At 41.0% G+C, this 12,221-nt stretch overlaps 1 protein-coding gene and 1 long non-coding RNA gene across 13 annotated transcripts; both read right to left on the bottom strand.

Moving 5' to 3' along the window:
- Nucleotides 1–659: 659 nt before the first annotated feature.
- On the bottom strand, nucleotides 660–1,932 carry LOC121770245 (protein ROH1-like). The gene is given in 2 exon segments (XM_042167012.1): nucleotides 660–1,781; nucleotides 1,783–1,932. Coding segments are annotated over 2 exon segments (1,161 nt in total). The 3' UTR covers nucleotides 660–770.
- Nucleotides 1,933–2,706: 774 nt separating this feature from the next.
- LOC121771554 lies at nucleotides 2,707–9,098 on the bottom strand. 12 transcript variants are annotated; one of them, XR_006044077.1, is made up of 5 exons: nucleotides 8,644–9,098; nucleotides 4,185–7,833; nucleotides 4,007–4,068; nucleotides 3,451–3,919; nucleotides 2,707–3,027 (listed from the first exon to the last, which is right to left on the bottom strand). It is a non-coding gene; the product is annotated as an uncharacterized LOC121771554 (long non-coding RNA). The 12 variants fall into 12 exon arrangements; XR_006044079.1 differs by having other exon boundaries at nucleotides 3,451–3,717; nucleotides 3,838–3,919; nucleotides 4,007–7,833; nucleotides 8,644–9,097; XR_006044080.1 differs by lacking the exon at nucleotides 4,007–4,068 and having other exon boundaries at nucleotides 3,451–3,717; nucleotides 3,838–3,919; nucleotides 8,644–9,097.
- Nucleotides 9,099–12,221: the final 3,123 nt, after the last annotated feature.

Raw genomic sequence — 12,221 nt, 5'->3', positions numbered from 1 at the left:
AGAACTCTTATCATGAGATGTTACTATAATATGTGAGTTCCATCTATACAAAATTATACACATTTGCAAACTCTATATTAAGCCATAACATCATTTCAGGTATGTTTGTACTCTTTTGAACGAAAATGTTTATTTCCATAAAATTACCCACATATGCTTAATTTAATATTATGCCCCCAGGCCCAGATTAACCACTAACCCCATACGCATAAAAATGAGAGGTCTCTCATCACTCTCGAATCCTCAGATTTATTATTAACTGTTTATGGAAACGACAACCTTCATTAGTATATCAGTCAAGACCAGTTCTCCTTGAATCAGCCTACCTCTAGAATTATTCCAAAGTTAATTATTACTATCTCACAATATACATATCATATTTCTGCATAATCAGTTTTAGTATTGAGAATTCATCTGCATGATTAATTAATGGTGTATAGTAAGTATAACATAAATAGCCATGCATGACCTGAAACCCTGAATTATATAACTTCAGCATCATATCTTTAGCTTCTCCAGGATAATAATATCAAAACGATAAAAACTAATCTTGCAGAAACTGGATCACAATCAATTTGGTTATAACTTTTCCACACTGCTAAAGGCATGCAAGATGCAGGCCAATACAATATCATAGGAACATCTTAATTAAACTCTAAACTACAATGTTATATTTTCTTCTTCTTGAAAACTCAATCAGACAAGTATAACAAAACAAAAATGTATACAAAATAACTAACTAACATCTTATGCTTTCATGAAAAAAAAGATTAGTAAGGAACTGGTATGGATGATTTGCCAGCTTGATCAAGAACTTCAAGCACATCAGCTCTACTCCTGACCATCTTATGAAACACCTCCCTAACTTGCTGCTGCAGCGGCAGCAGCCCCTCCTCCATCTTGGCGCATATCTCCTCCAGCTCGGCCACCTGCGCCGCCAGCTCCACCGCCTTATCCTCATCCAAGGGGAACATAAACGAATCCGCCAAATCAACAAGCCACTGCGCCACCCTCTCCATCCTCTGTATCTCCTCCAGCAAGCCCGCCCCTCCCTTCTTCTCCTTCTTCTTCCAATCCTCCCCGATCTTCTCCACCAGGCTGCTCATCGGCTGCGCCCACGTCAGCTGCTTCGGCACGGGCAGGTGCGTCGCCAGCCCCGCCCTGTCCTGGCACGGCACCGCCGCCACCAGCGCCCACATCACGAACACCACCACGTTGCTCATGATGTATATCGGCATGGGGAGCGACGTCACCTCCGCCCCCCGCGGCGCCACCAGGTTCGCCCCCATCGCGTGCGCCTGCTTCGCCGCCGACCACGACCTCGCCACCGCCCATGATAAAGAGCGGAAGTTCTTGGCCACCGGGGCGCGGCGGTGGAAGGAGGAGCCGCCGCCGGAGGCGTGGCTCTGATCGTCGACGGCCATTGAGGTGAGGACGGTGGAGAGGGCCTTCCTGGCGCGGCGGACCTGGCCCTCGCCCAAGGGGTGGCGGCGTAGGGAGGAGACGGCGATGAGGGATAGGCGGTGCCAGTGGCGGAGGAGGTCGAGGGCGTGGGAGACGGCGTTGCAGATGTCGAGGGCCTTGAGGTGGCGGTCGAGGAGGTCGGGGATGAGTTTGTCGAGAGGGGGCTTGGAGAGGGAGGAGGGGTCGCGGCCGGAGATGAGGAGGGCTTTGAATTCGGCCTCGCAGCAGAGGAAGGCGTCGAGGAGGTTGCGGAGCCAGGAGATGGAGAGGAGGGGGGGAGGGGGGGTGGAGGACTCGGAAGGGGAAGGGGAGGGGGGGGGAGAGGAGGTCGGAGAAGCGGATGGAGATGTGCTTTTGGAAGAGGTCGAAGTCATCTTGTTCTTGGTCGTGGACGGGGTCGGTGGTCACCTGGTTGCGCCGGATGCTGATCAGGTTCAGGAAGGACCCTTGGTTGTCGGTGGTCGGCATCTTGATTGTCTCCTTTTCTTCTTCTTCTGTTGGCCTTAAAGGGGAATACACTATATATATGGGGGATTTGGTGGTTGTGTTTTGTTGGGAGCTACGATTCTTTCTCATCTCTCTTTTCCTATTCTTGTTCGTTTTTATGGATCCTCTTATGTTTGTTAATTTGATTAATAGGAAGTGACTATTTTAATTAAAACTCTCCCTCCAGATTCTACGTGTCTCACTTTGACTAAACTCAAGTTGGCCCAAAACCAAAAATGACTAGACCTTAACTAATTGTACGACTTTTATCCAATAATAACAATCGTATTCCAATAATAACAATCGTATATCCCATAAAATGATAATAATTAATAAAAGACAATTGAAAGATAGTAAGAAAGGTGCATACAACAGAACTAGTAAGATGAGTAAATTTCAAAACTATTTACTACATATAACTCTAATTAGTAGTGCATGTGCATTTATATCTGTGGACTAGAAAATGTGGGGAAAGAACGGAGCAAAACAATTAGAAAAACCCATATGAGAAGGTGCATAGCATAGACTATGAATCAGGCTTTCCTATATTTATTTTCTCTTGGGCTCAAAGGCCCAAGGCATATGATATGCACAATCTTTCAAATCCTTCAATAAAAAGGAGAAAGAGCTTTCCAGATAAAGAAAATGTGTTCGATACATAATTTGCTAAACGAAGTCATTTATCCATATTTAGAACACCTTAGTCTTCTTTGTTTTAATAAAGTAGAAGTGGTAGCACGTACTAAAGAACGTGTGTATACCTAACAAAGAATAGGTTACTGAATAAGATAGGTTGTTCTACAAAATTAAACTAAACTATACATTTGTCATTTGTCTGAATTTTCCATTAAAGAGATGCATCATTCGTTCTTCCATAGGTTGTTCCCTAACTATTGCCCTCGTATCCGCTTTCTCTCGCACCATTGCACCTCGCCTTCATCTTTGCCAGCCTCTACTTATTCACCAGATAAGTCGTCGCCTCTCCATCCGCCTTGAGGAAGTCCCCATAGGCAGTAACGAACTTCACCAGACGAGTGGACCGGTAGAGATCAAAGTAGATCAAGTACATCTTCAACCCTACAACCAAGTTTAACAATTGAAGTTAGTTAAATCAATGAACCAAATCCAATCCATTAACAAAGTTTTGTTGCACAACATCATTCTTGCATAGGCAGATCCATATCACCTGCTCCAAAGTTTGTCCTTTTAGTAAGTTCCCAACAAAGCTACCAAAAAGGAAACAAAGAACGGGTCGATGATTGTCTAATTCTTCGCTCATGAGTTCAAGTAAAGGACGTACAGATGAGGAAGTGATACGAGTCTTCTATTACTATTATTTAGCATATCTTCCATATCTTCTATTATTATTATTTTGTTTAGATATTATAGCTTTTTGTATCCACACATATTATAAATATGTGTGGAGTCTTCCATAATGTTCAGTCAATCAATCTATGAAATTATCATTCGTTTGGCTCAATTGATTAGCAAACAAGAAACCTCTCATAAGGCTGCCGATGAGACTGATCTCGCGCTCAGCCGCCCCTTTTGCCGTTCAAGTCGCCGACCCAAACGTTGGGCGCTCGACAACGACGACAACCGTTTCTTGATTGTGTGGAAAATTCGACGTTGAGGATCAATATCCTTAACAGGAAGCCATCCATCATACAAGCCACCCCTCATGAATTCTTCACCCTCCACAATTCTTCTGGCTGCAGCTAAAGAGAGTGAAGCTGCTAATTCTGCTGTAGTCTCTGTCAGCACTCCCTAATTCACCACCACCAACATACTTATTCTTGCATATTTTTCAAATCATCAGTCAACGGAAAAAAAAACAGTCCAAATCATCTCCAAAAACAGCTCTGTGTGTGTGTGTGTGAAGTTTACCTGTCCAAAAACTCCATCACACTTATTACCAATCAAAGAAATGATGTCTTCAACAGATAATATGGTTTTCTTCTGTGCATATCTGCAATAAAAGATCAAAATTCATGCAAAAGAAGAAAAAAATGTGTTCAATAATAATAAAATGATGATAATGAAAACTAATACTTACTTCTAGACGGCAACACAAAACAACCAGCAAAATTTAGAAATAAATTCATCATTCTGAAATATCTAAAACCACACAAATCAACTTAGGGAACAAATACAGCCAAAAATAAAAAAATAACAGTAAAAGTCGAAATCTATAAATAAAGAGAACAAATAAGTGCCATGGAAAGGAAACTTACAATGTACGATGCTCGGTAGCTGCCAGATAGACCTACAAGTGTTCCAAATCAACATAGCCCAAGATCTTCGAAATTGAAATAGAGTAACGAAATGATGATGAAAAGAGCTAAAAATGCATTCCAGATTATGAGCTATTCGTTGCAGTCCAGATTTTGAGCTATTTGTTGCGTCTGGGGCTGTGTGGTAGCTAAATTCATCCCTGTCCATGAAATAAGCCAATGCCAAATGTTAATAATAAAGGTAGTTAAATTCATCCGTATCCATGAAATAAGCCAATGCCAAACGTTAATAATAAAGGTAGTTAAATTCATCCCTATCCATGAAATAAGCCAATCCTTTCCCAACAAACTACAAATGTCAGCTGTATTTCAAACTGAAATGGACTGATATTGCATCTTATAATGATATACCTATTTCAGAAGATTAGACTGAACAATCAAAGTAATACCATATTACTGTGATTGAATCCCTAACTGTATATACCTCCTGCATAGGAGAGAGAACGCATTCCACATTTTCCAATCAAGACAAAACAAGCAGAATTAATTGGATCACGGTAAGGATCACCGTGGGATGAATCATGGGATAAATCGTGGTAAGAATCAGAATGAATCAGATCACGGTAAGCATTCTAACTATCCTAAAACATCTCCTAATACACTAATAAAAATAGACACATGATCTTCTTTACAAATAAAGAGATTTGACTAAATATCTCCAGAAAATCAGATTTACACTCAAAAAAAATTCTCTTCAATGTCTTCACTAACGAGAAGCTGGTTCTCTCTCTCTGCTAAAGTTTCAGAAAACTAATTACGAAACTAATTTCTGAAGTCGCTAATTTCTGAAAAGAGCTACGAAAAGAACTACACTACAGAATCAATTCACTGCCACTACCAAATTCCTTACATATATACTCCAGTACATATTCACTACACAATCAAAGTTGCTAAAGACACTGCTTCACTGCTACTTACAAATTCTTTCAATCACAATATTACTCCAGTACATATATACTCCGGTCTATGAAAAGAACTGCACTACACAATCAATTACTCCCGTTAAAGAATCACTATTTCTGGATTATTTTATCACAAAGCAGCAACTACAAAATTTCAAATATGCTCCAACCAAGAAGCAAAAATATTAAAATCATGAAATTGACCATAATGTATAAAAATATTCACAACAAACTAATTGAGTTCATCAAATTTTTTCCAGTTCAAGCTCAATAAAATTCTAGTTTTGTGCATGAAATATTCGAAAATAGCAAAACAATAATCCAGATAGTTTGCCCTTCTTCATTGCAAGCAAGTTTGCATCACTGTCTACACCAAATTTATGATGTACTTTGAGGATCAAAAGCAGTGTACGTTAAGTTCCAGTACTCATCATTGATGAGTGCAATCCCTTCAGATTCCTGCGTAGAAGAAGCATGTACCAAACCACTCTTTATTGCTTTTGGTTTCCGTGTTTTACTGATAGCTTGTTCCAAAGCATTCTTCGGTCTCTTACTCTCCGACCTTCTTTACCTCAACAGTAACATTTATTCCCTTCTCTACCATTCCATCAATGTCGTTTCCCATTTTCAAGAGACATTCCATGGCATAAGCATAACTATCTTCACTCTCGGCTGCCTTGACTGTCAATTGTATGAATGAATTACATAACTCTCTATATCACTGTTTCTTTCGGGTTTTTTCATCAACAATGACAACTCCTTCCTTGCAAACTCTCGTCATCCCACTCTTAGCATGTTTGGTCCATCGCTTTAAGATATATTCATCGGGTATATGAATGACATTCATTAATGTAAAGACTCTTAAACAATGTGAGCATAAAATACCCGAGAATTCAAACTTTCTACAGCTGCAAGAAATGGAAACTTCAATGGAATCATATGTGACAATATGTTCATTAGCCCGATCAAGTGGTCGAACCTTATATATTCTTGAGCTTCCAAGTTGATTCTCACTCTCGATCTTGCTTTCAAATGCCTTTCTCAACTCCTCACTAAATAATGCAAATATCTTATGTGTATATATGGCAGCTGCATGCTTTAGTGTTTCTAATGGAAAAGTCATGACAGGGGAGCTTTGAGCATTTTTGAAATCTTCTGCAGCTTCTTTCTCGCGTAGATCATCTATCAACCTTTGAAAAATGATGGAACACCTCAACAATGTTGTTTCTGTAATTTACATAATGTTTCACAACAGCATTCATGCACCCACTTCGTTGAGTTGTAATGATATCGGCGCAAAACGTATTTCTTCCATATACCAATGCTCATTTTTCTCTTAGAGAAAACATTCTTGTCAACCACTGATTATCTTGCAAGTTGTATTTCTCTATCATTTCATTCCATGCCTCAAGGAATTCCGATTCTTCTTCAAGGTCGTACACACAACGACTAAAACCAACTGCAAATGTGTTCTTAAAACTCGAAAAAACACTTGAAACATGGATTGTTGCATCCTGAAAAATGTGCCAAACACACAAGCGATGGTAGGTAGATGGCCACTTGGAAGCTAAAGCAACGCTTATTGCTTGGTCCTGATCTGTTAAGATAGTTTTTGGTCGTTTTCCCATCATGGCATCTTCAAATGCACTAAGCAACCACTCAAAGGTTTCAATTGTTTCGTCGTATAATAATGCTGCACCAAACACAACTTTTTGTTTATGATGATTTACGCCGACGAACAGAGCAATTGGTCTACCATGACGATGTTTTCTAAAGGTAGTATCAAAGCAAAAAAACATCCTCAAAATGACCAAAATCTTGTATCATTTTACCATCGGTCCAAAATATATTGGTAATTAGATCTTCCACGTCCAGTTGTATTGTAGAGTAAAAGTGTGGATCCTCACTTATCATCCTTTGTAAATACTCCCTCCGTCCCGCACTACTCGCACCTTTCCTTTTGGGCACGGAGATTAAGGAATGAGTGATAGACAAAGTCAACAATTACGGCTGTAGGTATAAATTGTTACTAAAAATTGAAAGAGTGCAAATAACTTGGGACGCCCAGAAAGGAAATAAGTGCAAGTAGTGCGGGACGGAGGGAGTATTGTAAAACACCTCTACTATCGCATCACCTTGTTTAATCTCCAAAGTTCTCTTAGTTCTCAAATAATTCTTCAAATCAATATGAGTGAAACCAAGATGTTGAATTCCACCGGATTCTTTTGCCATTACATCCAGAGTTTTCTTTGGAGGCAATTCACAACTTTGAGCAACATCAACTTGAGTTTGTTGAACATTAGACATTTGCCGAAAACATCTAAACATCTAAGATTTTTCCGGATCACACAAATCATGATTGTGTTCTTCAACAAATTTCACAATACGAAACTTTCCATTTTATCTACCGTAAATTTTCAACATAGCCTTACATTCGCACCTAATTTCAGGACGAGGTCTCTTGACTGTAACACATCGATTGTCTATTGCTCTAAAACCTTGTCTACAACAACAAAAACTAATGTCCAAAAGGTTTCCTGTAATTGGATCCTTATGAGCAGCTATTTTTCGAGTTCCAAAACATGTTGCCTTAGCATATTTCATATAAAAATCATATGTCTCAACTTCTGTTGCAAACTCCATTCCTATCTTAGGAATAAAGTCTTGTGATATAGTATCATCCATACCTGCAAACAAAAAAAATGAAAAGTAAAGAGTAACAACATCAACTTCTTTAAAAAAAACAAGCAAAAAAAATATTTCAGCTGAAATTAATACACAAATCAAGTAGATTCAACCATACTAAAATTAACCAAGCAAAAAACACACACTCTCTCTATTTCACTTCTCCTCTCTTTTGTTAAACTAAGGTATTTAAATTTCCACCATGTTTAACTTTCAGAACTCTTAACATTCTCACTCTCTGTTTTTTCTATTATGTAACCTTGTCCTTAAGTACATATTAAAGAAAACTACTTAGTGATTTTATGTTCAAAAGACCATAGGTACACGTCTATAAAAAATTGCAAAGTTTTTACCTTTTTCTGGATGCTTCTAAACAATACTTATGGATGCTTTTTTTTACCTAATACTATATTGTGAGCTTCAACAATTCAGCGGAGAAAGGAGAACTACTTCCCGTTAGTAATAAATTAGAGAGATGCTGATTTTAAAATGGAAGATGAAAGATTGTTTTGAATGTAAATCTGATTTCTGGGGATATTTAGTCTAATCTTTTTATTTGTAAAGAAGATCCATGTGTATTTTTATGGAGATGTTTTAGGATAGTTAGAGTTTTAGTAGACTTTTTTATATATATAAAAATTACCACACATGTCAATTTTATTTGATCCTTACCGTTCAAATTGAATCCCTAAAATCTCAGTTTAACCAAATCAATTACTCACTCAATATATTGCAATATTCATCAGTTCTATGCATACTGAGACCAAAAACAGATACTCAAAGGGGAATTAGTAGTAGGAAATTAGGGTTACCTTGGAGCTTGAGAGAAACAGGCGGTGGAGAATAGCGGAGAGCGGCGGCGGAACGAGGAGGCTTGGTGTTCGATTGTATGCGGCGGTGGAGAAAAGCGGAGAGCGGCGGGGGAACGAGGAGGCTTGGTGTTTGATTGTGTGCGGCGGTGGAGAAAAGCGGAGATCGGCGGCGGCAGTGTTCGATTGTGTGCGTCGTTGCCGAAATGCGGAGAGCAGCGGCGGAGCAAGGAGAGAGAGACCGGCGGTAGAGAGTTTGAACGCAGAGTAAATTTTAAGGACTCCAAATATTCCCTATTACCTATGTCCAAAAAATAAATAAAAATATTTAGAATGATATGAGAATGAATGCATATGGTAAACAGGAAAGAGTAATTAAAATAGTCTCAGTGATTTGTGGGATTAATATTATTATTAGTATTTAATAGTGAATTCTAGTAGTATAAAGCTGTAAAATAAATTGATGTATATATGTATCGAGCCTGAGGAGAATTTTTCATAAATGGAAATTAAATAATTTTATGGGGCGAACGAAAAAAAAAAGTGTCTTTTTTTATGAATCAATGAATGGAATTAAAAAGACGTAAATGAAATACAAGCATACTCGGGAATACCCGAGGGGGAACATGCCGACTAGCCGAAGCTAGTGGGCCGATGGGGGGGAGTGACTTTGGGGGCAAACCCCATGATAGAAATTACAACGTACAACAAATCTCGACAAAGAGTACACATGTACGACAATAACAGTAAAGAGTGTCACATCTAAAGCGATCCGTAGTAAGTCGACATCGGATACCATCCTCTTGATTCATTTCTTGTCTCGATTCCTCATTGATGATGCTTGATTCCTTGCCCGCTGTCCCCACATTTACCTCCAATTGACGAGAGGTCGGGTCTCGTTAAAACCTCTTAGGGATAAAACCCAATGGAAAAAATTCCTAAGAGGAAAAAGAGTACCCATGCGGGGCACAACAAGCTCACACTCCAAGGTGCTCCTGCACGAGCTCATGCGAGTACGTAGAGTACAACGTGGAGTACGTAATCCTCTTCACCTCAAAAATAATGTGCTTTGGCTCGATGACAGCCCGGTCGAAGATGACTGCATTTCGGGCTCTCCACAAAAGGCTGACCATAGTGATGAGTGCCAAACTCCTTGCCTTTCGAATAACGGCCACACCACTTCGCTCTTTGATGATCCACTTGATTGCGCTCGGTATGGTAGTGATAATTCTTCTCAAACCCAACCACGTCTTGATAACTCTCCAAACCTCCCTCGTTTTGTCGCACTTAAAGAATAGGTGGTCAACGGACTCCCCGACAAGCAGAGGGGACACCGCTGGTCTATGTTCATGAGCCCAAGTATGTCCCACGTCGGTAACCGGCCCTTGATAGCATGCCACGTCGTGAAGGAGTATTTTGGAGGGACGAACTTCCACACGAATCTGTGCCATAATCTTCTTTCTCCCTTGGGCCCAAACCAGTCTTAGGCTTCCACAACTCCCTTCGTTGCATACCATGTCTCCCACAATTTAATTACCTTCCCTTCTAGGAAGGTCGGCAAGCATTGTGTCTCTAATCTCCAGCAGCCTCTTGAAAAATGGAGATTCCCGCAGCTTGGCTCTCCATTCCCAAATTGTGCTGTTGATGAGGAACTCACTTTGGATCCATCTAATCCATAGGGAGTCCTTCTTCACATGAATGTTCCAGAGATTGTAGAAATCATGGTATTAAATATGCCCGGTCAATGGATTTTGACCAAATAATAAATGTGACGAGACATTTAATTTTGTGAAATTAAATGACATAGCGTCGATCTACATTTTACGTAGATAAATGTAGTATATTCACTTTCTCAAATCCGATTTCCGGTGAGTGAGAAATAGTGGATTAAAGTTGGGCATAATTAGCTTTTAATTAAAGCTTGGAGTTGGAGCTTAGGGAATAATTAACTAGTGTTAATTATCCCACATTGGAGGATTAACACATCTTTTAATGTGTATAAATTAAGTGACTTTATGTTACTTAATAATTATAGTGGACCAAGATGGGTGAAAGAGCCCACACGCGCGCACGCGCGCGCCGCCGCCGCCGCCCGCCCGCCCGTGCTCGTGCACGTGCTCGTGCTCGCACTCGCGGTCGCGGGCCGCGGGCCTCGGGCCCGATCCCGATCCCGATCTCGATCTTGATCTTGGACTTGGACTTGGATCTTGGCAATTGGTCTTTGGGTGGTCTTTGGGCTTGGGGCTTGGCCCAAACTATTCTTTGCCTTCATGGCTCGGTTGACCCTGCATGGTGGCTTGGCCTATAAATAGGCTAGCCATACCACTGCATTAGGACACACACATACAAGCATTCTCTGCATAAGCTCTCTCCCTCTCTCTGCATTGTCCTTCTGTCGAAGCTCTGCTCTCTCCTCCATCCCGTTCGCCGGAGCTCTACTGATTGCGGTGCTGCATCAATAGAGACGTAGCCGTTTTACCTTTGGGGATGACACGCCAAATCGAAGAGCACTACCCGGGCGTATCTCGTCTTGCGGGAAAAGGCCTCCTCGACTCGGCTAATCATACTGGTTTAGTAGTTTCGATTCTACGTTGTAATTTTTAAGTTCAGTTCCTCCTTTTCTTTTCTTTTGGGTTGTATTGCGCCCGGTTTTGTTATCTCTTGTAATCCAGAAACCAACAATCGCAAGACGAGATAACTTGCCTTTGAAGGGATTTGGACCTTTTAAACTGAACTAAAAACTTTCGAAACTTAAACCTTTGCTGGAGATGTCGACTGAATCCAACAACGCTGCTGCCACCACCACCGCCGTCATTCCCTCCACCATGGCGACCACTGGACCGGTCAACACCTCATCGATTCCCTCGATGATGCCAACCCCCGGCTTCCCAGCTGCCTCATCCACCGTCCCTTGGGTTTGGGACAACCCCTTCGGGGCGTCCACTGGTTCCACCTTTGGTGGTTCGGTTGGTTCCACTTTTAGTGGTTCCTTCGGATCCTTTAATGGATCGAGTGTTGGTGCCTTTGGGCTCAATACTGGTGTTGGATCTTCCGGGATCAACATGAATGTGGGGGGCACTATGACCAACACGAATGTGGGGGGCACTATGCCCAACACGAACATGGGGGGCTCTATGCCCAACCAAGTTGTTGGCTCCTTCGGGGGCAACGGAATTGGTTCCTTCAATGGACCAAGTGAGGCACCTATGGCACCAAGAATGATGCCACCCGCCGAGAAGCCACCAAAGTTTGGAGGATCTGACTTCAAGCGGTGGTATCAAAAGATGTTGTTCTACTTGACAACATTGGGCGTCGCCAACTTCCTCACGGAGAACGAGCCGCCCGCGCCAAGCGACCAAGAGACTAGGCTCGAAGTCATGGCGGACTATGAAGCTTGGAGAAAAGGGGATTATCTATGTAAAAATTTTATTTTAAGTGCATTAGATGATAGCCTCTATAATGTATACTCCAATGTAACCACATCTAAACAAATGTGGGAAAGCCTAGAGAAGAAATATAGCATAGACAATGCTGCAGGGACTGAACAGGTTGTAGCATCCAAGTTTATGGACTACAAGATG

This window comes from Salvia splendens, chromosome 16 (genome assembly GCF_004379255.2).
Source record: "Salvia splendens isolate huo1 chromosome 16, SspV2, whole genome shotgun sequence".
Lineage (NCBI taxonomy): Eukaryota > Viridiplantae > Streptophyta > Magnoliopsida > Lamiales > Lamiaceae > Salvia > Salvia splendens.
Note: the sequence above shows the minus strand (reverse complement) of the source record. Positions and strands in the feature narration are given on the sequence as shown.